Source organism: Lepidochelys kempii, chromosome 8 (assembly GCF_965140265.1).
Source record: "Lepidochelys kempii isolate rLepKem1 chromosome 8, rLepKem1.hap2, whole genome shotgun sequence".
Lineage (NCBI taxonomy): Eukaryota > Metazoa > Chordata > Testudines > Cheloniidae > Lepidochelys > Lepidochelys kempii.
This window is the reverse complement of record NC_133263.1, coordinates 79075089-79101133: the sequence shown is the minus strand read 5'-3', so window position 1 is coordinate 79101133 and position 26045 is coordinate 79075089. Positions and strand designations below refer to the sequence as shown.

Below are 26045 nucleotides of genomic sequence, written 5' to 3'. Positions count from 1 at the left end.
TGTAAATTTTTATTCATATTTCAACTTTAATTACCAGATAGGTACATGTACTGGCAAAAGCACTGAATGCTATGGGTTTTGTATTAATATCATAGTTGAACATGCAAACCATTCTTGCATTTTTCTTCTGAACCAGAGAATAAAAGACCATGCCTACCTTAATTGTTTCATATGTATCGGTGATCAGTGCAATGAAAAGACTTAGCACCATATAGATGAACAGGCTGATGAAGGAGTAGAGGTAAAGCCGACTAAATAACCAAACCAAGTAACTTTTCTGATGCATTTTTGCAAATGTGGCAAACATGTCATCTCCATTTATAAGTGAAAAAAGACATTCTGAAACCATGTTCAGAGAACGGAACTAGAGGAGAAGGGAAAACCAAAAACAAACATTATTTAGTACCATCCAGTTACTGTTTGCTGCAGTCTTAGATTTAAAATAAAGTGAAAAGCTGTTGAATATTGCTGCTCAGCTGTCCTAGACTCTTTACAAGAAGCATGAGATACTGTAACCCAAATCAATTCCTCCTTGTGTAGAGACCTGCAGAGCAAAAGGTGGCTACAGGCAGGTCCTGGCATAGCAGGGAGAGAATGCAGGATATATCATTGCAAACCGATATGACAATATGCACTGGTAGACTATATCCAGGCAATAGATGATTAGTTGTCTCCAACCCACACAGTCAGATTGGTTCAGCTGTGAACTAATAGCAAGACTAGATATGCTGACTTTGGTGCCTTAGTTCTTATCCCTTTAAGAAAAAAATCTGAAAAATTTGAAAACAGAAGTTAGTCTTGTGCAAGACCAAGTTATTTCTCAAAACGTTGCACAGAAAGCCCCAGCATGTGATTAGGAATCAATCTGGCCATACTTCTGACTCAGGACTCTCATAATGGGGGAGAGGAAAGTCTGATCAAGTCAACATTGTACTTTGTCAGCCTTCAAAACTATGATAGATAAGGCTTTAGATTCTTTAAAAAGACTTTCATATTAGAGAAAACCTTGAAACTGTGAAGCTTAGCAGTAGCTCTCATAATTTAGACACTTAAACTGAATGAATAGAATTCATTTCAAATAAGTGGCCTTCAGACTTTGTATTGGTGATCCCTTTCATACAGATAGCCTCTGAGTGTGACCTCCCCCCTTATAAATTAAATATTGGGGGGGGGGTAAATTTAATGGTTGCTTGGGTTGTCAGGTCCTGAGCTGCCAGCTTGCAACCCCCATGTAACCACCTTGCGACCCCAAGGGATGACAACCCCCAATTTGAGAACACCTGGTTTAACTCATTCAGTTTAAAAACCTCAAATATTACATTACCTTAACATGATATGGCCCTAGTACAATCCAGCCACAGAAACAATAGCCCAGATAGATCATAGCAGCACAACAGCAGAATCTAATGACATTGGGCAATGCTGACCGTAGTGTCAGAATAAGCAGCTGCAGAAACCAATATTAACAGTTAGAATCCAGCCAGATATTTGTTACAGTTGTGTGGTAACAACAAACAAAATAAATACCAACAGCATGGAGATCCCAGGAGATCCTTACATTATACTTCTGAAAGAAACCTAGGTATCGAATAACTCCAAGCCACACAAGCATGGTTGAGGTTCCTAGGAGAATACTACAGACATCATAACTTGTCAGACTCTATATTTAAAAAAAAAAAAAAACAGGAAAGAACAAAGTGTTAAAAACCATACAGTTGACGAGAAACCTCCTTTTTGTGCTAGCCTAGGATTTGGTCATTGCTACAACAATCTGCCAAGAAACACTATTTTCCTCGAAAGCTTCCATCTCCCATTCCAATACTGACCAAAACCAATTCTGTTTAGTGGGCAAAATTCTACTAAATTTTATAGATTCAGGCAAGAAATGAGAAAACATTTATTTAAATTTAGTGCATCTCTCACATGTGTGACTAATATATAAAGTATAGCCATCATGTCCAAGAAGTGTATTTTCCTGCCCAAACAAAATACATCTTTATGTAAGAGGAAGAATCAGGTCTAGCCAACAAGTAGGACAGACAAGTGCCACAGTACTAGGAAGTTACCAAAGAGAAAGATAGCTTCTAAAAACTGAAGTAATGATCACAGAACTAGATTAATATTTTGCTTGTGTTCCACTGGTTTTCCATTCTGTCAACACCTACACGCATTGGCCTACTTTCATCCAACTTAATACATTCACTATCCTGTTTTTAACTGCAGTTCTACTTTGAAAGGCAACTGTGCAAAAATATGTTTTAAGGTTCAGATCTGAGTAAAAACACAACAGCTCACTTTAGTGACAAAACGTTTTCACTTTTTTTTAATTCCTGTTAGACCTGCAGAACCAATACAGCAACACACGTGGGTAGACTCCATTCCTTCTTGTGTTATATATCAGCTGCTTCATTTGTTAAGCTGCACTCAGCTACATTTATGCAAACTTGCTGAAGACAAGGGATGCACAAAGTGTAATTTGACTGGCAGAACTGTCAGACAGTGTACAACAAGGAAGAGATGTTTATTCAGATTTCAGGTGAAATTTGTAAGACTTGCAATGAGATGCCTCTGCTTTACTTGTGAACTGATTACATATGATATAGAGGCTTAGAAAGAAGATGAACCCCACAATCCCAGGTTTTTACCAAGCCATTTCATAAGAAAACTGCAAGATGTCATCCAATGTGCTATCAGATATACGCCTTCTTGCTCTCATGCTTGGATTTTCCCAGACCATAAATCAATTATTCATTTTTGCATTTACTTCTTACCTTCCTTTTATTTCTAAGAATTGAGCTTATAGCTCCTATAATTGGTAGTTGGGTACTTCACAAGGATAATTTAAAAACAGTAATCAGCACCACCAAACTGGATTTTCAGAATTATTCTTTGGTCACTGTAGAGCAGGGGTAGGCAACCTATGGCACACGTGCCAAAGGCAGCACGCGAGCTGATCTTCAGTGGCAGTCACACTGCCCGGGTCCTGGCCACTGGTCGGGGGGGCTCTGCATTTTAATTTAATTTTAAATGAAGTTTCTGAAACATTTTAAAAACCTTATTTACTTTACATGCAACAAGAGTTTAGTTATATATTATAGACTTATAGAAAGAGGCCTTCTAAAAATGTATCACTGGCACGCGAAACCTTAAATTAGAGTGAATAAAATGAAGACTCGGCACACCACTTCTGAAAGGTTGCCGACCCCTGCTGTAGACTAAAGCTTACAGGCATGCTGCAAAAGCTAATCTGCTGGAGTTTTGAGGGCAAGTAGCATTAGGTTAATGTTAAGGTATTTCAGGATGGAATATTTTTCCAGTTCTTGGTTGATTCTTATTGGACATGGGTTATAAATCACTGTGCATTTTTGTATGATTATTTCATAGAATATCAGGGTTGGAAGGGACCTCAGGAGGTCATCTAGTCCAACCTCCTGCTGAAAGCAGGGCCAATCCCCAATTTTTGCCCCCAATCCCTAAATGGCCCCCTCAAGGATTGAACTCACAACCCTGGGTTTAGCAGGCCAGTGCTCAAACCACTGAGCTATCCCTCCCCAATTTAAGAAATTGAGCACCTAGACCCTAGGATAGGCACTTCTGTAAGTGCAAAAGAAATATTAAACAGTAAATATCAACTTTGGCTGGTCCACTAAGATAGAACCTCACCCACCTTGTCTCTAACTTCTGTTAGAATTATTTGTAATATGGAAGCAAGTAGTTTCAGATACAAATAGAAATACCAAAAGCTTAAGTGGTAGCACCAGAACTGGTTAGAGAAGATATCTAGGTAGCAGAGATTCCACACATCTAATTTTGAATGTGGGTGGGTGCAAATCTATTTTGTCATGTACTGTAGCGGAGATGTTCAGAACTCTTGCAGGCTGAAGCCTGCTTAGTTACTGGAGATTGGAAGCTGGAGTTGCAGTGAAGAGGTGTTTGAGAAGTACCTCTTTCCTTAAGACAGTTGTGGGTACTGTACAATGTTGCACAGAAAGTCTCACACACACACACACACACACACCCCTACCTACACTGAAAAGCCAGATATATCAAATACAGCCCTACATGGGAGGAGGAAAAGGGAAAGCTGACAGTGAATATAAAATTTTATTTTTCAGAGTAAAATTTCTTAAGAATGAAGAGAATAGGCAGATGGGTGTCTAAGGATATTCAGGGTTCTAAAGTCTAATGGCCAGTCACTGCTCACCTGAAGTGAAATGCCGAACAAAGTTTATTTTTGGGCCCCACTAGTTGGAAACCTCTAAGGGGGTATTGCTTGGCTATACTCAAGTATTCAGACTGGGATGGAATTTCAAAAACAAAAACAGTTTTGCTTTTACCTAGTAGGTGAACATCTTACCTTTGCTTGTATTTCCATTTTTAGTGTTGAGCCAACAATAGTTAAGACATCACTAACAATAATCAGGATGTACCACCCATTGACAAATTCCATTTGATCAGTGAAAGATACTTCTTTCTTATAATGATGTAGGAAAAAACTTACAAATTCCTAGAGGAAAAAAAGAAAAAACAGCCACAATCAAACTAAGTTTAAAAGGCTCATAAGCATTCCTGAGGACAAGTTATACCCACCCTTTGGAGCCGAAATCCTTTAACCACTGATCGTGTGCAGAGGATCAATGAGGCTAAACAAGTCAATATGACAAAGGCATCAAAGATCATCATGTAATGAGTATTCTTTTGTACTGCAAAAAAACCAAGAACAAAAAAAAACACCCACACATTTATAATAGTGCACAAACACAATAAATTTTGCCTAAGAGTATCCATTTAACTCAAGTCTGAATCACTATGTATATCCAGTTTGGATTAAGATAAGCTTTACTGCGTGAAACTAAGTCATCAGAAATGTATGAGCATGAAGTTGATGAGTGTCTCAGTACGATAGATCAACACTCACCAAGTTGTAGGCCTAAACATACCAGTATATTGCACTTATGCTCAAGGTAGGCCATCTGGCAAGTTATTTCAATATTAACGTACCTCCTGCCTCTCTCAGATTCAAGAGGAAACAGCTTTCAGCTTTGTTTATAATATATTTAATTCTTCAGTGGCATTCTTGAGCAAGTTGTACAGACAGCACGTTTTACTGACCTTGTCAGTGCTTTAAGGCATGAGCCAGTCATGTGAATACTTGGAGCAAATACATAGTTGCTAACATGATAGAATTACATTTTTCTGTTGTGCATTTGCAACTTAGATTTGAACAGATATAAAAGACAGCTGTATAGACAGTCATGCATTACATTGACTGAATATATTAACAGTATTAAACTGACTAGTGCTTCTCATTTAGAAATCCTATAACCACTCCAAGGTATCCTTGGATCACAAGCCAACATGATTTTACAGTATCTTCTTGAAAATGAACAGTTGCCTTAAAATAACCTCATGTCATAATATTAGAGGAGTCTCCAGTGTCCCATGAGAGCACAAGATACTGTTCCTCATTTTACAGTGACAGGAATGGAAGCCTTAAAAAAATAAATAATAGACATTCAGTGGCAAAGTCAGGAACTGATCCCAGATCTTCTCAGGTCCAGTCCAGTGTCTTAACCACTGAACCGTCCTTCCTCTCCCAGAGCAATTCAGGTAACTGTTACACAGTTGCATAGACAGTCAAGACCCAAGTAGAGTAACTGATGTTCAACACAACTTATACTAAGTCACCAATGTTGCTTTTAATAAAGAGCATATATTAAGAGTGAGAGACATAATCAAGACATTTAGACAGGCAAAGGTTTGCGCCAGAGCTATATGTTAAAGGGTTCAAACATTTTATCCTAGAGTTTTCATATAAAGCTAACATATTTGAAGCCAGATAACCATCAGAAAGAAAAGGATTAAAGTTCCAGTACTAAAATCAGGATGCTTGCTTTAGACAACCCCCATCTCCCACAAAAGGTATCCTAGTAATTACATTTGTGTTTAAAGTGTTTTTTAGAGACCAAAGGCTCTACAATTTATTATTAATCCAAGTAGGTTTTGAAACAAGCAAACTATCAATCTAAAATAGGGTAAAGTGCTATCTGACTTCAAAATGGTGCCTGCTGCACCATTCCACAAAGATACACATTGACCTTTTGGATATACAAAGGTCTCTGCCATATATGTAGCAATGTGCTCACATTTGAGCAATTTTTGCAACTTAATTCAAATGGATTAAAAAAATTATGTTGGGGTTTGGTTTTTTTGGGTTGTACTTGTTTTATATTTCATGACTGATTTGAGATTAAGTTACAAAAGAATCCCCTGGATTGACCTGTAAAAATAATGTTATTGTGATGCACATTTTAACAAAGTAACACACCCTAATATGGATTATCACACAAATCTGATATAAAGCACTTTCTTTTAGCACTGCATAAGTGATCCATTCGAGCTAGCATGCCATCTAGGTGAACAGTTGGTGAAAGGCAGCTAATGGGGCTAATTGAAGCAGGGAAGAACTTTTTAACAAAAAGGTTTCACAAAACAGAAGTGTTTTTGAAAACTATTTTGTTTCATTGCCCTCTCCACTCCCCCTTTTCCACTGAACACAATAAATTGAGGGCCAGGATGGGTTTTTCCTCCAACCAACCAAATTTTCTCCTCCACTCTCAGGTTTTTCCTTTTGCAACTGAATTTTTTTTTTTGGGGGGGGGGGGCGGAAAAAGAGTCCAAACGTTTCAAAAGTTAAAGTGGAAAAGTAAAAACCTGGATCTCATTCATCCTATTAGTGGCAAAACAGGGAAGGGAGAAATAAAATGAAATCTGAGAAAAAGCCATTTATAGAAAGTGTCTGGTTTAAAGAATGATCAGAAATAGCCTAAGTGTCAAAGTGTTTTGACCAGCTTGAATATCTACTAATCTTAAATTGGTTTGAAATAGTCATTAAGTTCCAACATGTGGTGCGGGCTGTACAAGACAATCCCTGCCCCAACTGGTTTATAATGCGTGTAAGCACTTAAGATATTTGTTAAATACCATTGGTATGAACAGTATTGCACATCACAACTTGATTTCAATTAAATCAAATCCTTGGTATGGTCAGTTACACATGCTAAAACTTAGGTATATTTCTAGCCACTCCACATTAATACAGGTGAGGCACCTTCTTGGATACAGCCTTTGAATATGTTAGAATAAAAGAATTACTTAAGAACCAGCTTTATTTTTCACCACTATCATTCAGCTTTGGCAGACTTACAGTGCGAGCCTTTTTGTACTAAAGAGTCCCTAAGAACATTCTAACTCAGTATGGCCAATGATCCATCTAGGCCAGTATCTTATCTTCCAACAGTGGCCAATGCCAGATGGGTCCGAGGGAATGAACAGAACAGGGCAATTGTAAAGTGACCCATCCTGTCTTCTAGTCCAAGCATCTGGCAGTCAGCAGTTTAAGAAAACACAGAGCATGGGACTGCATCCTTGACCATCCTGGCTAATAGCCATTGATGGACTTCTCCTCCCTGAACTCAAATTATTTTTTGAACCCCATTATAATTTTAGCCCTCAACATCCTGTGGCAACAAGTTCCACAGGCTGACTGTGTTATGTGAAGAAGTCCTTCCTTTTGTTTGTTTTAACCCTACTGCCTATTAATTTCACTTGGTGACCCTTGGGTCTTGTGTTATGCAAAGGGATAAACACTCTCTCCACACCATTCAGGATCTTACAGACTAACATTACTCATCTCTTTTCTAAACCGAACAGGCCCAGTCTTTTTAATCTCTCCTCAGATGAAAGCGGTTCGCTACCCTTAATTATTTTTGTTGTCATTCTCCGTACCTTTTCCCCATTTCTAATATATCTTTTTTTGAGATGGGGCATCTAGAATTGCATGCAGTGTTCAAAGTGTGGGCAAACCACGGATTTATATAGTGGCATTGTGATTTTTTTCTTATCTTATATATCCCTTTCCCAATGTTTCCTAATATTCTTAGCTTTATTGACCACCACTGCATGCTGTAGATAGTGGTATGAAGACAAATGCTCAATGACTCCAAGATCTTTCTTGAGTGGTAAAAGCTAATTTAGACCCCATTTATGTATATTTGGGATTATGTTTTCCAATATGTATTACTTTGTATGTAGGCAGATGAAATTCAATGTTGCATTTTGCTGCACAGAGAGATTCCTTTGTAACCCTTTGGAGTCAGCTTTGGACTTAATGATCTTGAGTAATTTTGTATTGTCTGCAAACCTCACTGTTTATCGGTGATCTGGAAAAAGGGGTAAGCATGTTGAACAGCACTCATCCCAGTACAGATCCTGGGGGGCACCACTATTTACCTATTTCCATTCTCAAAACTGACCATTTATTCTTATCCCTTGTTTCCAGTCTTAACCAGTTGCTGATCCATGAGAGGACCTTCCCTGTTATCCCAGGACTCCTTACTTTAATTAAAGAGCCTTTGGGGAGGGTCCTTGTCAATGGCTCCCTCAAAGTCCAAGTACCCTATATGCAGTGCATCACCCTTGTCCACATTTGTTGATCCCTCAAAGAATTCTAATAAATTGGGGAGGCATGATTTCCCTTTGCAAAAAAGCAGTGTTGACACTTCCCCAGCAAATCAGAATTAGCAGACACAGATGAACATATTCTGTACTATAGTTTCAACCAGCTGTCCTGGTACTGAAGTTAGGCTTACTGGCCTGTAATATCCAGTACCACCTCTAGAACCTTTTTAAAAAACAGACATCACATTATCTATCCTCCAGTCATCTGGTCCAGATTCGGATTTAAATGATAGGTTACAGACCAGAGTTAGTAATTCTGCAGTTTCATATCAGAGTTCCTTCAGAACTCTTGGGTGAATACTACCTAGTCCTGGTGACCAGGGCAGTCCCTGGAGGGGGAAAGGGGCTGTGGGGCCCGGGCAGCCACCTCTCCAGCCCAGGCCCCACCCCCATTCCACCCCTTTCCGGTTTCCCCCGAGAGATGCCAGAGCCTCTAACCCCCTAGGCTGCCCTGGACCCTGCGTCCTGAAGCATGGGGCAGTTGCCCCAGTCCATCCTATGGATGGGACAGCTCTTCTGGGGACTTACTGTTTAGTTTATCAAGTTTATTCCAAAACCTCCTCTAACGACAACTTAATCTGGGACCGTTCCTTGGATTTGTCACCTAAAATGACCAGCTCAGGTAAGGGAATCTCCCCCACTTCCTCTGCACTGAAGACCAAAGCAAAGAATTAATTTGGCTTCTCCACAATGTCCTTGTCTTCCTTGAGTGCTCCTTTAGCACCTCAAATCATCAAGTAGAACAATTATATGTTTGTGTTCTCAAAATTTCAGGTGAAAGTTCAAATGTTAGCGTTATGAGCAGAAAGCTTCTTTATAAAACCTAAATTTGAGACCAACTCTGTGGACAACACCTCTTTACATAATTCCTCATATTAGTTGGCAAGATGAAAATGAGAGAAAGAGAGAGAGAGATGGAACAACCCCATCCAGAGTGGATGAATTCTGTATTAACATGACAAGAGTTTAAGTCATCCATAAATGTTTAAGTATTTTAACTTAGTTGTTACTTACTCGATCCAGAAACGTGCCAGTCTTTACATTCCCTGATGGCAATATCATTGTCCAGACTTATTTTAATTCTTCCACTATGTGCTTTGTTATCAAACACTATCTGTGTGAAGAACAGTGAGATTTTGTATAAAATTACAGGTACTTACATAAAGTTTAGAAAGGTTATATATATATTTCATAACAATGGCCCAAAATATTCTTAGGAGGAAAATTAGGATGCTTGGAAATAATTTCAAACTAAGATAATCTTCAAATTTATGTATGTAAATATGTAACAAAGGTAAAGTCTGATTGATTAGTTATTTGCTATAATTACTCGGTTCTATTTGTTGGAATATAAATTAAGTCAATAATTTAAGTTACAATCCCATTCTAGTCTGAACTGCACATAACCATTCTTAGAAGGGTCTCTTTAGAGAGAAGAGAAAGTTGTTTTTTTTTAAATATATTTGTAGTGTGCTCAAAGGTGGAGGTTTAATTTCTTATACTTGCTGTCTGGTAGCATTTAGGCTCTCCTGTTAAACCATTAACTATCAACAAAGGTTGGCAAAATGTCTTGTGGCTCCCACAACACCAACCTTCAACTATTTATAGGCTACTGTAAGCGATAGCAGCCCCCTCTACCCACTCTCAAGGATAACTGAGCTCTGGTGCCCAACCATGTTTAAATATATGGTAGGTATAGTACCCCCCCTATGAAGATATCAAAATATGCAATAAGAATTATTACTATGGTGAATACAAAATACATTGAAGTATCCACTTACTGTCAAAGTAAAGTCATAACAGTCCGGGAGTTCATGGTGACGAACTGTCTGGAGATTGACTGCTTTCAGTTTAAAGGTAAGCTGTACTGTTACAAGTCTGGAAGGCAATTTTGAATTAACTTTTCATAGTACTAGAATCTCTCACACACACACACACACACACACTCCACCTCACCTATGGAAGTCCAGAGTGAAATTGAACTCGTGCTTTCCCAGCGTTCTGTTTTCCAAGGGCATCATTGGCTCAACATAGAAACATTCTGCCATGAACAAAGAGGCACAAACACCACCAGGTGGATTCACTGTCAGTTTAATTTGTTTTAAACCACCAACCTCCCGCCAGTGGGCATAAGAGCTTTTGACTAAAGAAGTCAAAATAGCATACTCTCTCTCTCTCTCAAATGGATCAGTCATTTTAGAGATCAGTTTGCAAGAGTATTGTCTTTCTTGCACTCCAACTCAATGCATTCTTGACTTAAGACATACTTAAAGAATTAACGTTAGTTATTTACTTCCTTACCTCACAGGGATGTTGTGATGGTAAATGCGTTAGTAAATGCATTAATAAATGCAAGAGGCTTCATAATATGGTGATGGATGCCATAGAAAAGCCTATAAATCAGTCAAAATACCAATAGCATTGGCTAAAGCTAGTGCTACTTCCCTCAACATAAAGGGCATTAGCATCACAAGTAATTTTTTTAAAAAGTTACAAAGCTTTACGCATTTCACAAATGTTCGGTTACAGTAAAAAGTTTAGACAGACTAAATGATCACAAAATCCAGAACGGATTATGCTGGAAGAGAAAGATTTGTAGATTCCATGACAGTTTAACACAACTATAAAATACTGATTAGGTTTGGGGAAAATTGAAAACAAAAAAGTTTACTGAGTATAAATAATGAGTTCAGACAAGACATAAGGTAGGTGTGTCACCAGTTTCAATGTTGGGGTCGATATCAAAGGTGTCATTTCCAGGACAGATGCTGCCTCGCTTGTAGAACTGTTGACAGATTGCCATAGCTGTTTGTTCTGCTCCTCTCCTCTCATAAGCATGATTTCCAACAGATATGTGGCGCAGCTGTAAGTACTAAGTCAAAACAAGATCATCAAACTGAATTCGAGGTCATGCCTAGGCTGCTACATCTGAAAAAGCTAGTCAGTATTCATTTGAATGTATACTATAACCATCTCATCGTTTAAATGGTCACCTAAATAATTCAGAAGGGCTACACCACACTCCTGAGCTGGACTTGTCCACTAATTTCAAGAGAGTTTTGCCTGGGCAGAGAGTTCAGGATTAGATCCTAAACAAGCAGCATTTTCTATTAAAGTTCTCTCTTTACAAGTCCCTAGGATGAGGCTAATTCATTATTTTTAAAGCACTTGGAAATCCTTGGATTAAAGCCATTTGACATGAAAAGTATATGATAAACCTTTGAGGCTGTTGCCTCTGAAGTCTTGACACTGGGGCATGAAGATCACTAGGACATAAGAAGTACCAGCTTTTTCCAAATAGTCATTGAAGGTCTTCATCCGTCAATCTGATTCAGGATTGGTTTTATCCCAGGCGTATGGCAATATTGTAGTTTGTTGCTTAGTCAAAATGTACATAAAAATAAGCTATTTGGTTTGACAGTAGTATTTCATTTGATCCTGGATGGACAGTGGACAGATCCTCTCATGTGATGTGGTGATGCTGTAAAAAGCAACCACACTAGCACATTCTGGCCAGAGACCTAACATACCTGACTGGTATACAGCCTGTCAAGTTTTCCCTCTTCACACACACTTTCTCCAGGTCTGTTTCCTGCAACTCTAGGAAAATATTCTCTTTTTCTAAACCCTTTTGCTCTGTCTAAAGTTTTTCTATCTATGACCCTTATTACTGTAGTATCAGAGTGCCTCACAGGCTAACATATATACCCTCACACCCCCCTATGAGGTAGGATGGGGGAACAGAGGCAAACAGAGGCTTAATTACTTGCCTAGGTCACACAGGAAGTCTGTGGCAGAGCAGAGAGTTGAACTTGTCTCCCAAGTCCTACACTAGCACCCCAACGTTTCTAGTCAGACAGCACCATGATAAGTTGTCCTCTTGAATTTTAAAATTGCAATCTTGTTAGATATTGAAGAAATAGGATTGTATCCCTCAAACAATTGCCCAGAAGTTTGGAATGAGAGAATTGTTGTTCTTCAGCAGCTAAGGGCTAGATTCACAAAAGGACTTAGGCACCTAAAATCTCAGAATCAGGCCTCACTGGGATTCACAGAACCCCCGTTCAGCTGCTTTAGGTGCCTAAAGTTACAAGGCATCTAAAAATTTGCAGTAAAGGTTCTCTCTGCACCTATATTTCTCTGTGCTCACACACTGCAGCCCCTTGCAAGACTTCTGGATGTGTAAGCCCCAGAGCAATGCATAAACCAGGAAACACAGGCCATCCTCCAAATTCACCTGTGGGGGTCAATCCAGAAAGTGCCTTCAGAGCTCACCTACCAGATTGGATCCCTATAGGTTAACTTACACTAGACGACCTACCTTATAACTTTTAGCCCAGTGGCTCAAGTACTCACTTGCAACGTGGGAGACCCCCAAGTTCCCTTTCACTTGAGGGGGAGAAGGGATTTGAACAGGGATCTGCCACCTCTCAGATGAGGGCCCTAATCACTGGGCTACAGCCTATAGGATATTCTGATGTAGGGCTCCCTCAGTCTCTCCTGTTGAGCTGTATTAGTTTGGATCAGTGGTCACCAACCAGTTGATCGCGATCGACTGGTTGATCGTGGAGCCTCTGGCAGTCAATCTCAGTCAGTCACTGAGATGTAGACCATCAGAGACTCCACAATTGACCAGTCAATTGTGATAGGGTTGCAAACCCTCCTGTAGCCAAACGGAGTTCGGCCACTAACAGTTCGGTGGCACAGTGGGGCTAAGGCACATAGGCGGGTGCCAACTCTGTGGATGCTGCGGGGCTGGAGCACCCACGGGGAAAAATTAGTGGGTGCTCAGCACCTATCAGCAGCCAAGCTCCCCCTGCCCCCACCTCCTCCCCCCTTCCCAAGCACACTGCGTTCCTGCTACTCCCCCTCCCTCCCAGTGCTTCCCACCCACCACCGAACAGCTATTTGGCAGCGCTTAGGACTTTCCAGGAGGGAAGGGGAGGAGCGGGGATGCTGCGCACTTATGGAAGAAGGTGGAGAAAAGGCAGGGGAGGGGCAGGGACTTGGGATGGAATGGGCAGGGAGGAAGCGGGGCTGGGAAAAGGTAGGCCTGGGACTTTGGGGAAGGGGGTGGAATTGGGCCAGGGGAGGGCACTGCAGGGGGGCGGGGTCGAGCACCCACAGGGCAGAGGGGAAGTCAGCGCTTATGCTAAGGCAAGCTCCCTACCTGCCCTATCCCCGCGCCACTCCTGGAAGTGGCTGCCATGTCTGGCAGCGGCTCCTGGGGGCGGGAGGGGGAAGAAGAGGGGCAGGTGGCTCCACGCAGTGCCCCCATATGCAGGCACCATCCCTGCACCTCCTGTTCCTGGCCAATGGGAGCTGTGGGGGTAGTGCCTGCAGACAGGGGCAGCGTGTAAAGCCACCTGCCCCACCCTCCCCCCAGGAGCCACTGCTGGACATGGCGACCGCTTCCAGGAACGGTGCGAGGCCAGGGCAGTCAGGTAGCCCGTTGGAGCCGCACTGCACCGCCACCCAAGATAAGCGGGGCCCAGTGGGAGCCCATACACCAAAACCCTCCTGCACCTCAACCCCCAGCCACAGCCCTGAGCCCCCCCTGCACCCAAACTCCCTCCAAGAGCCTGCACCCCCTGCTACACCCCAGCCCCCCCTGCCCCAAGCTCAGGCCAGAGCTCCTCCCACACTCTGAACCCCTTGGCCCCAGCTCAGAGCCTGCACCTCCTCCCACAACCCAACCCCCTGTCCCAGCCTGGTGAAAATGAGTGAGGGTGGGGGAAAGCAAGCTGCATGGGTGGGGGGGATGGTGTGAGCAGGGTAGGGGGTGTTTGGGTTTGTGTGTTTACAGTTATTTCTGCCTTTTCTTTGGCGGTAGATCCTGGGTTGCACTTAATTTTTTTTTTTTAAAAAAAAAAGATCTTTTGCTTAAAAAGGTTGGAGACCACTGGTTTGGATACATAATGACAGAATCATTTGTGGGAGGAGAAGGAAGGAAGGAAGGAGAGAGAGAGAATAATGATTGTGCAGCCTTGTGGTCAGTGCATTCACCTAAGGAGTGGGAGACCTGAAGTTAATTCCCCTGCTCCAGTGACTTTTTAAAATTAGTTTACCCAGCATGGAAAAGCCCCACATCAGAATATGCATAGCTCAGTAGTTAGAGCAGTCACCGGATATGACATCCCTGCTCAAATCCTCTCCCTGCCCCTTCAGGTGGAGTGGGGGCTTGAACTAAGTGTCTCCCACATCTCAGGTGAGTACCCTAATCACTGGACTAGAAGTTGAGGCAGCTGGTCCTGTTCCTTCTCCTCTACCAGCCCCCATCCCCTTGCCAAAACGGTATAGGCACTTAACACCAAGAGATGGTTTGCAGCTGTAAACCCCAAGCAAATGGAGGTATCTCCCTGCAGCCCAGATTTTGGCACCTATTGCCAAGAGAGGGGCAGGGCTCAGCACATGCCTAGCAGCTTGGCACCTCCCATTGGCTACTTTAGGCCAGGAGCCTCCTGGCACACTGGCTTTTTGTGACTCCCATTCTGAGACACCTATCACCCTCCATTCATGGTATAGGGATCCTAGGTGCCTAACCTAGGCTTTATGAATCTGAGTGATTTTCTAAGAATAAGAGAGAGGTGTGGTGGTGCTCTGCATGACCATGCTTAAATTTCTTTGTGACTCTAACCCCAAGTGTGTACACAGATAAACCTTGCACTAGGTAATCCTGATCCACCTCCTGACACTATCATGTATTCTATACTTTTAACCATAAGTCTCTAAAACATCAAGCTGACTATCAGAAAGTCTTAATATTTGTTTAAATTGAAAAGCCTGATCATGTTTGTTCATCCAGCATAGGAACTGGATTAGATCTTGTTCTTTAGACCTACAGAAATGGTTGGCCCCAGGTTAGTTACAGATACTATATCACAGAGTGAAATATTTATGTAGTAATAAGTAAGAATTGGAAGACCAGGGCAAAAAAAGATAGTTACTGTAATATTTGCTCTTGCACAGCATGGTCAAATATAAATTAAATCCATAATACTGAAACTTCAGAGTAGACAGACATTGGGACCAATACCCTGTTTTCTCTTCTCTCCCCACACCCCCACACCCCCCGGCACTTGTGGTAGTTCCTTTTTGGGATGGCGAGGGACCCATCCTGAGAGCGTTTTACAGGTGCGATTTTTCACCTTTAAAATGAATTGCAGGTGCAATTCAGAGTATTTGTGTTGATATATCCCCATTTAGCACCACCATAGTGAAGTATTTAGAGAGACAAGTACACATGTCTGGGCCCATAATTCACTTCTTGGTGCCAAAACGCAAGCACATTGAATGTGATAAAGGGGAACCTCCCCTTTGAAAGGTGGTCCATTCTGTCTAGTTATCCCAAAGGGCAACTGTGCCAGAAAAGGTTTAGTGATGAACATTCCTTGTAGCATTTAAATGTGATAAAAAAAGCACTATAGTCAAACGTAAATTGTTGACTCTGTTAGGGAAGCGATAGGTCTATTTGCTTAGTATTTGGAAAACAAGTGGAGGCTCTCAGCCAGTGAGAAATAGAGCCAGAGAGTTACCTCCAGTGATCGGAGAACATAGCCACTCTCTTCCCCAGCCCACTGCTCCATTTATTTTAAAGATTGCTTTTCCTCTAGTCTCCACAGGGCAATAGTTATTTGAATCCCCATCATCCTTTGTTCATCCCAGAAAAATCTTAAGAGACCTGCTACCAAAACTCAGATTCTCTCTACATATATCCCCATATTGTTTGCTTTGTAGATGGCTGGATAAGACTCCCCCAAACAATGAGCCAACATTCATTCAGATGGGGTGCAGCTGAGTGACAAACTCCCTTCCCCCAGACTGAGTTTACCACTTCTCCCAGTACTCATACTCCGCTCAGCAAGCCAGAGACTAGTCATGAAATTCAACTCTGGTTTCCTCTGTGATACTGAGGAGAGACTAATTTTAAATTGAGGATGTCTCCTTCATACCCATTTTAATTCAACTTCAGCATGAAATTATTCCCCAACCTGAAGAAAGTCAGCTGTGAGAGAGATCAGGTCATCTTAACACTGCCTATAGACTAATGGATTTAGTTGAATTTACAACTAAGGACAGTAGTATCACTATATAGTACATAATCTACCATACAATTCTAAAGTGGCACACTCCAGTTATGACTCTACATTTGTAGAATATCAGTACTAGCTGCACTAGGTAACTGACCAATCCTATATCATTGTTCATAAAAAGTGCAAGATTTGGCAATAATGCAGAGTCATGACAGACTATTTAAAAAAAATCTACTACTATTTGACTTTGTAAAATTACTAGAAACTGTTAACTGTGGAGTTATTAACATAACTTAAGGGTACAAGTCTCTGTTCACTGACACTCTGCCCTCTTAATTTATAAAAGATCAACATTCTCTTCTCTGGGAGTGTGGGAAAGGGAGAATTGAGAGAAGTTTGGAAATGGGAAATTCTTCCAGCTTTTAGCTCAATTTTTTTTTCCAAAGAGACCAGTTTTATTTCAGTCTCAACTCTTTTTCTGGGACACCAGCTTTAGATATTTTGCAGTTTTGTGAGATCACTTGATGTAATTTACATTTTACAGGTTGTTTCCTACGCCTTTTATGTACTAGGCATATTGCAATGGAAACTTTTACCTGGTTTATTGCAAAGAAGATCTGGTCATAGACATCTCTTTGTGTGTATACAGCATAGGTATCATCCATTCTCTCTGTATATCCTTTCAAGAAGAGGTGCTTGAATGCCACAGTGTTCTCCTCCTTGAAGGTAACGACCATTTGATTGCTTAACCCAAAAACTACTAACTGGGGAAAAAAAAAAAAAAGGAAAAAAAAAAAACGTTTGGAACTGCAAAGAAAAATTGGCTTTTAAAGACTTACAGTACAGCTACCCTCCCTCTTCTGCACAGAAACCTCCTCTGGACAGCCATGGCTGGATTAGACGATTACTAGAAATGGAGCTCACACTGCCAGCTGGTTTTTTTGTTTTTGTTTTTTTTTGGGGGGGGGGGGGGGAGAGAAAGAAGGAGGGGGAACATGTTGGAAATTCAAACTGCTCTCTAAAGAATACATAGCCTAGAAGATCATTCCTTCAGCATAGGTACAATCGCCTCCTCTGTTTGGAAAAAGTCATTTCCCAGCCAGAGAGAGGCAGGTCTAACAGCTTTTTTTTTTTTTTTTTTTAAAAAGGAAAAATATAAAAAATAAAAATAAAGTGCCATCCCATCTCCTATCCAAGCTACAAATGACTCACTACACATGTTTTGATAGTCATAGTCTGAGGTTATTTTGAAAAGCAAGAAATACCAGAGTGACAGCTCAGAAACAGCTACAAGGTATAACCAGATCGAACTTTCAAGCGAGGGAAAGAAAAAAAAAGTTACCCTGGGATGACACAGAAAAGGAAATGTAGTTGTCTAACCTCTTGCACTCATATAAAAGCTGCATTAGCACAGCATTCTGCAATTACACAAGCAGTTTTTAAAGAGACATTAGAAGTGAATTAACTGTTCATTAAAAGGTTTTGATTGGATAGCACAAGATCCTGTTGACAAATATTAGAAATTAGACAAAGGTTTCTAACCATCAGAGGAGTGAAGTTCTGGAACAGCCTTCCAAGGGAAGCAGTGGGGGCAAAAGACATATCTGGCTTCCAGACTAAACTTGATAAGTTTATGGGATAGCCTAATTTTGGCAATTAATTGATCTTCAACTATTAGCGGTAGATATGCCCAATGTCCTGTGATGGGATGTTAGATGGGGGCGGCAGGAGGAGAGAGAATCTGAGTTACTACTACAGATAATTCTTTCCTGGATGGCTGGCTGGCGAGTCTTGCCCACATGCTCAGGGTTTACCTAATCGCCATATTTGGGGTCGGGAAGGAATTTTCCTCCAGGGCAGATTGGCAGAGGCCCTGGGGATTTTTCGCCTTCCTCTGCAGCACAGGGCACAGGTCACTTGCTGGGGGATTCTTTGCACCTCAAAGTCTTTAAACAACTATTTGAGAACTTCAGTAGCTCAGACATAGGTTAGGTTTCAGAGTAACAGCCGTGTTAGTCTATTCGCAAAAAGAAAAGGAGTACTTGTGGCACCTTAGCGACTAGCCAATTTATTTGAGCATAAGCTTTTGTGAGCTACAGCTCACTTCATCGGATGCATACTGTGGAAACTATAGAAGATCTTTTTATACACACAAAGCATGAAAAAATGGGTGTTTTACCACTACAAAAGATTTTCTCTCCCCCCACCCCACTCTCCTGCTGGTAATAGCTTATCTAAAGTGATTACCAGCAGGAGAGTGGGGTGGGGGGAGAGAAAATCTTTTGTAGTGGTAAAACACCCATTTTTTCATGCTTTGTGTGTATAAAAAGATCTTCTATAGTTTCCACAGTATGCATCCGATGAAGTGAGCTGTAGCTCACAAAAGCTTATGCTCAAATAAATTGGCTAGTCGCTAAGGTGCCACAAGTACTCCTTTTCTTTTTGAGACATACGTTAGAGGTTTGTTACAGGAGTGGGTGGGTGTGATTCTGTGACCTGCGTTGTGCAGGAGATCAGACTAGACAATCATAATGGTCCCTTCTGACCTTAAAGTCTATGAGTCTATGATTATCCTGGGGAGGAAGAGACTTGTAGAAGAGTTTTATGTAGGCTTAACAGGAGCCCAGAATTCCCTTTAGTGGTTTTACTGCCAATTAATAAAGAGACAAGACACTTCCAGGAAATAAAACAGACAGTCACTGGGCTAAAGGAGGGTTTTGCAGCCCTGCTGTTCCCTGGAAGTGAAATTTCTACATAAGGAGAACTAGATTACCAGTAATTCTGGCATTTAAGAGTCCATCTTCTCAATACACAGTATCGCCCTAGGACTACACATGTAAAAAACACGCTAGTGAGAAGACTATAAAGATTTCAAGTTATTCATGGAGGGCATGTTTCCCCTGGAAACAGTGGCTCAACAGTTTACTTCCAGTTTAGGTCCTCCCATTCCCAATTTCTAGCTACTACAAGAGGAAGACAATCCACGTAACACATACAAGTAAAAGTAATATTAAAAAAAATATATAAAGTAGAGCATATATGCACATAGAGCCCACCAGGTTTTCATCAAGGAAACTATGATTCCTGGAATTCTCTCTTGCAGCCTGTGGGACCATTGTCCTCCACACTCATGCTTTCACAGCAGAAAGTCACTAGGTTCTGCACTCCATAAGCAGAAATTATGGAAAATCTTTGAAGATAGGAGAAAAATTAGCGCATAAGCTTTCTCCCCAACAAGAGGAGAGAGAGGCAGATAATGACATTTTAGTCAACATAGGTTTGGTCTAGCAAACTAAACTTTAAAGTTGGAAAAAATTGAGAGAGTACTTAAAATTCTACTCTGACATACCTAAATGTGTTTAAAAACAAAAAACCCCAGATTTGCATACCTCATTCAAAACTCATAGTGAACATACCATGCAACATCTACCATATTTCCAAGGCTTCCAAAGTTGCTTATTAAGGGAAGCCTGAGTTGGTACTGTTAGGTTGTGCCACAGCAAGTAGAACATTGATCAGTTGCCTTCCTCCTACCTTGTATCCCTGGAGTGAAAAGAAAGCCCCAGCTCCCAAAGCAACTCACCTGGATGGTAACCATCACTATTTTTAGAAGCTGAATCCCAAGTTTCCAAGGTTTTCTGCCCCGCGCCCAAAATTTCTCACATGGGTTCATGAAAAAAAATTTAAGTTTCCTTCTAAGCTGGTCTTCCAAAAGCAGCTCTTGTGAAACAGATGGGTGTTGTTTGTAGCTGTAAAGATTATCATCATCATGGGAGCTGCAGCTGCTTACAACCACATCAGCATTTTCCATTTCTGGAATGGAAAGTCAATTGGAAAAACATGCAGGCATAAGTACAGTAAACAGCAGATCACTTTTGTTACACACAATGAACACTCAAGATTTTAGTCTACCAATTACAAGTAGGTTCAAGATATTTGCACGCTACATTGCGCAAATAGCAAGACATATATTGCATGTATTATTTAGAATTACAGCAATATCTAGGCTCAATTAATAAAGTTTTGAGAAGCCATTGAATCTGGAGATTAAAATATCAGGACCATGATTTACAAGTGATATTTTTGTCCCTTTGGATTACTGAACTGATTGCCAAAAAGCTCTATTCTTCACCCACCAAAACCACAAATATGAGATAAGTTTTAGACACAGAGGGAAATAAATCAGAAGGACATTTAGTATGTCAACATCAGCTTTTAAGGTTACTTGTTATCTACCCCTACATCTCCAAGCCTGCTGTCTAAAAAGAAGAACCAGGCCAAAGGCAAGGACTAATTCTTTCATGTTTAAATGACCTATAGCATTTTCAAGTGTCAATTCTCCTTTTCACAATACAGATAACTTAGAGGCAACAACTGCCATTGACTTAAATGGGAATGATGCATAGGTACAGGGAGCAGGACTAGCTAGTCAGTACTACAATGCCCAGAGACACAAGAAGCAATTAGAGTTAAAACTCTGACGTAGCTTTGGATCGCTTTGTATAGCGTTAACTCAACTTCCGTTTCTTTTTAATGAAGTATTATGAAAAGAAAAAACAGTCAGACACAGTATTTAAATAGTACCAACTTTTTCATTCTTTGTACTTGAAAACTTTTAAGAGCAAAGTCCATAGTCCGATCTTCTGCAATGATCTATGCCAAGTATTTTTATCCCAAGTCACCAACAAGTTAGTCTTACAATAGATGACTGAAAGTCCCAACACTTTCAGCACTTACAGGCTAAAAAAAAGCACCTACAGGCTAAAAAAAAGTTATAGCCATGAAGAGTTGTAAGGAAAGTAACAATTAGGAAATATTGTAGGGTTTTAGGCACAGTTTCAACAGCACCAACACTATTACCACAGAAACAGCTTTACATACTTAGCAAGAACCTTTCTTTAAAGCAAAAACAAAACAAAAAAAATCTATTTGCAGATAATTTTAAGGAATCACTCACTTATAAGGAAAAAGAAAAGGCATACTTATGGCACCTTAGAGACTAACCAGTTTATTTGAGCATGAGCTTTCCATGCATCGGATGAAGTGAGCTGTAGCTCACAAGAGCTTATGCTCAAATAAATTGGTTAGTCTCTAAGGTGCCACAAATACTCCTTTTCTTTTTGCGAATACAGACTAACACATGTATCCTCTACTCTAAAACCTGTCACTTATAAGGATGGTCTTTGGTATCCATGTTTAAAATAGTTAAACATTTGAAGTTAACAACTGATGTTTTCCAGAGCTTCAAAGTGTTGCAGCCTGGCACTCTAAAGAGGCTATAAAATACAATGGATACATGAAGGGAGGAAATTGTTCCCCAATCTCCGCATCCTAAAGGTAGCTTCACAGAGCCTTTCCCTGCAGAGTTTTCCCCAACCGTCTGGGATGAGAGACGCCAAAGGGGGTCTGCGCACAAACTGACCTTTTGGAGGGTAACAATAGAAAAACTGCATTTCGCAGTCTGCTCCTGTGCCTGTCTCCTCCATGACCGCTTAGCTATTTCCCCAGGGCAGAGACTGATCTATTTACTTATTTAACAGTAGCCCTGACACATTACTTATATAACCTGCCCCTCGGCAAACTACTCAGGGCGATCTTGTTAGCATCGCTGCAAAGTGCAAGGACACCTGATGCCAATAGCCCGTGCGCGCCAGCCCACGTACCTACAGCAGCCAGGCGGGAAGGTGCAAATTGCTCTGAGGAGAAGGCGCCAGTTGGGAGCTGGTTTCACAGCCGCACAGGCACCTCTCCTGGCCTGTGGCCGACGGGGACCAGCGAAGCGAGGGAGCGCTGGTGTCTGCCGGCAGCGGGGCCCAGGACCTCACCTCAGGGACTAGCTGATACAGCAGCAGCACGTGACTGCCACTCGGCTCCTCCGGCAGCCTCCTCCCACGGGCAGCCTGGTCCGAGTCCTCCCCGCTTCGGCATTTTCCCTCTCCTCCTCTGCGTCAGACCACATCCCCCAGCCACCAGACAGTCGTCCGAAAAACGACGGTGTGACGAGCCGAGCCACAGGCCAAGTTGCCGCAGCACTTACACTCATCTTCCTTACCTGTCACTTTAGAAGAGGAGGAGCCTGTTTTAATCCTTCTTGCTCGTCTCGCTCTGGCCCAAAACCGCTATGCAGCCATCTCTTGGTTAGTGCACGAGGACACTGGGTTGACATACAAATCATACATTGAAAACATACATGTGGAAAAATTGGAAAGAGTCCAGCGGAGGGCAACAAAAATGATTAGGGACTGGAACACATGAGTTATGAGGAGAGGCTAAGGGAACTGGGATTGTTTAGTCCCCGGAAGAGAAGAATGAGGGGGGATTTGATAGCTGCTTTCAACTACCTGAAAGGGGGTTCCAAAGAGGATGGATCTAGACTGTTCTCAGTGGTAGAAGAGGACAGGACAAGGAGTAATGGTCTCAAGTTGCAGTGGGGGAGATTTAGTTGGATATTAGGAAAAACTTTTTCACTAGGAGGGTGGTGAAACACTGGAATGCGTTACCTAGGGAGGTGGTGGAATCTCCTTCCTTAGAAGTTTTTAAGGTCAGGCTTGACAAAGCCCTGGCTGGGATGATTTAACTGGGGATTGGTCCTGCTTTGAGCAGGGGGTTGGACTAGATGACCTTCTGGGGTCCCTTCCAACCCTGATATTCTATGATTCTAAAACAAATCTGTTTCCGTGCTTGCATTACCCATAGCATCCAGGAAGTCAACATGGAAAAATCTAAATAAACACCTGTTTTACTTGTCATTATTATGCTGTTTACTTTTTGCATGTTGTTCAGCTTGGACTCTCAGAATCAGTGAAGTCCTTGTCATTTTTATCATTCGTTTCCCTGTTAGATTCTCAGGAGGGTAATGTTTGGGTTGCAAACAATGCAGGGGGATGTTTATTTTTATAAAATTTGCATTGGAATTGGATATTATTCATCCACTATAATTTTAAATAAAATTGAATGTTTCTATTGATGTAGCTTGTTTTTATACAACTTAAATTTGGGGCCAAATTTGAATTGAAGTGTTATTTTTAATATGCTTTGCACAAAAAATAATGTTTAATATAGTAATTATTTTATTGTTCATGCTGTAGTAGAAGGGGTTAAAACACAGGCGATGTGGGTTGTTTTCTTGATATTGCCACTAAATTCTTGTTTGACTTTGGATAAGTCACTTGCCCTCTTTGTGTTCTAGTTTCCTCAGCTGAAAACAGGACTAATAATCCTGGTCTATCTCACATAGGTATTGTGAGGATTAATTTTCTACTGGTTGTAAAGTGCTTTGAAATTGTTGGAAGAAAGGCCTTCTACCAAGTGATGAACTTTTGATATATATACTATTTATATACTGTTTCTTGAAATGTAATGTCACAGCCAGACTGTTATATAAGATGTTTTGGAATATTATGTATGTACTGTAATACTAGTTCTGTGTCTGGATTTTTTTTTTTTTCAGTATTCCTGATTTGGAAGAAAGAATACACTGTGCTGTAATTAGTTGCATCTGGATCTTTAATAAAATCTTCATCTTCCAGTAACAAAATCATAATTACAAAGAGCAGTCTGCAGGGGGAGGGTTGAGCTATGCTGAATGACTTCCATTGACTATAGTTCTACACAGGCAGTCATAATAAACATCAAATATAATTAACCTATTAAAGTTATTAGCTGGACTTCAAAGAGACAATAAGACTCTTTCCTGAGGATCAGTCACTCCCGAACTAGGATACAAAAGATCGCTTTGGTACAGCTGCCTAAGGTGAGGGTAGTTTCATGAAAGATAGAAACTGCCCTAGCAATGTGTCATTAGTACTGATCTACCTGCTGACCCCTTGCCCAGCCTGTGGCAGACTCAGCAGTGGCAAAAGAAATCTTTTCCTTTATAATTTCGGGGGGGGACGACTGGGAGAGTCAGAGACAGTATCAGCAGATTTAAAAGAGATTAGGACCCTCCTGATTGTGTGGAAAGGAACAGAAGAAAGTGGCACTCATGTCCCCTAGGTTGTCATTATTATTGTACAGCAGTAGCATTTAAAAGGCTCAGTCAAGGGCTCCATTGAGCTAGATGCTGTACACAGAACAAAAAGATGAACCTTCAGCCCCAAAGAGCTTACAATCAAGTAAGGCAATCTAAATGATTCTCATGCTTCACCTAAAATCTGTAAGACCGGCACTGAAGGAGGGAGATTTACAAACAAAACCAAAACAAACTATCTCACCAAAACACCTAAATTCCCACCCCTATCTGAAGAGACTCACAACAGCCTTAGAATGACCCCAAATCAAGGAGAACCCCGAAACAAGGGGGGCTTTCAATTTCAGGGCCTGGAAGGGGGGGATGGAACTGGGACATGAGCCACCTGTGTGTGGGGGCAGGGTGGCAGCTTTAGCAACCGAGGGGGAATCTTGACACAGGTGCAGAGGCTGTGTCGGAAGAGCTAGCACAAAAGCAAAGGTCTTCCAGCAGCAGCTTGTGGTTAAGGCTTGTGGAGGGGAGAGGTGTGTGTGAAGTGTCTCCCTCTCTATGGATAAGCCTTGGGGCAGCAGGTCTGTCCCCCCTGCCTTCACCTTAAAAACAGATTGCAGGGATCTGAGAGCCATCCTCCTGCTCGCAGCCAGGTGTCTATACCCCGCGCAGGCCGCTCCTTTGCTGCACTGAACAGCCAGAGGAGCCCACAATGCGCCCAGAATAGACTCTTTCTTCGTCCGCCCCAGTGAGGAGACCGCAATCCCCAGCATGCATTGCTCACCGTCTCACGCCGGTGGCTACGAGAATGGCAGCGTATAGCATGCTGGGAATTGTAGTCTTCTCGGTGTCGCCTTTAGAACAGAATTCGTCTGTCTCAGCCAATCGCGGCTCCCCTTGCAGGAGGCGGGTTGAATTCGAAGGCGCGAATTGCCTGATAGAATTGTCAGTCCTGCTTGTCATTCGGCCCTAGCAACCGAAGCATCCTAACGACGCCTGCAGCGTGGCCTGAGGCCCTCTTCGCCCAGACCCCAGAGTGGACCCTTGAGCCTGCAGGCAGGTAAGCGGGGCCGGGGGCAGAGAGGGGTTCTGGGCGTGGAGGTCTCAGCCGAGCGCAGGGTGAGCATCTGGCAGCCCGGGGGCATAAACCCCCACAGAGGGGTAATCACAGGGGCAGGGTGACCCCCCATCCCGATTCAATGAGAGCCACCTGACCTCCCACCCTCAGCCGCTCGCCCTCCAAAATACTCACCCCCTGGGTATGCAGCCCGCAGTCCCAGGAGGGTGCAGGAGAAAGGGGAGGGGAAGGGGAGCAAGGGGCTTAGAAATGGTGCGGAGTGATTGGGATGGCAAGAGAAAGCAGTGAAGGCAAAAAGGAAGCAGAAGAAGAAAGGCCAAATCAGCGAAGAAAACCTCTTTGAGAGAGATGGGGGCGGGGAGAGAAGATTTTAATTGTCATCTAAAACGAGTGACAAAATATGGCCTAAGGAAAAACATAAACACTGTACAAGAGGGCAGAAAAGAAGCATCAG

General features: G+C 41.9%; 2 protein-coding genes across 12 annotated transcripts in view; one reads left to right on the top strand and one right to left on the bottom strand.

Annotated features, from left to right (window-relative positions):
* MCOLN3 (mucolipin TRP cation channel 3) overlaps window positions 1-22652 on the bottom strand; it is a 28302-nt gene extending 5650 nt beyond the window's left edge. For 2 of the 8 annotated variants that reach the window (XM_073357204.1, XM_073357198.1), the window contains exons 1-12: window positions 21976-22057; window positions 20137-20366; window positions 17150-17317; window positions 11239-11392; window positions 10477-10561; window positions 10302-10398; window positions 9535-9634; window positions 4591-4703; window positions 4358-4507; window positions 1532-1660; window positions 1325-1447; window positions 158-364 (exon numbers count right to left, since the gene is read on the bottom strand). In XM_073357204.1, coding sequence (XP_073213305.1) covers window positions 158-364; window positions 1325-1447; window positions 1532-1660; window positions 4358-4507; window positions 4591-4703; window positions 9535-9634; window positions 10302-10398; window positions 10477-10561; window positions 11239-11392; window positions 17150-17317; window positions 20137-20366; window positions 21976-22039 — 1620 coding nt within the window. In that variant the 5' untranslated portion in view covers window positions 22040-22057. The other 6 variants (XM_073357203.1, XM_073357202.1, XM_073357200.1 and 3 more) reach the window with 6 other exon arrangements.
* Window positions 22653-25483: 2831 nt separating this feature from the next.
* Window positions 25484-26045, top strand: part of DNAI3 (dynein axonemal intermediate chain 3) — a 55674-nt gene continuing 55112 nt past the window's right edge. For 3 of the 4 annotated variants that reach the window (XR_012160430.1, XR_012160427.1, XM_073357196.1), the window contains exon 1: window positions 25484-25573. The gene's annotated coding sequence lies outside the window, so the exon portion shown is untranslated. The remainder of the gene's footprint in view (window positions 25574-26045) is intronic. The other variant, XR_012160429.1, reaches the window with a different exon arrangement.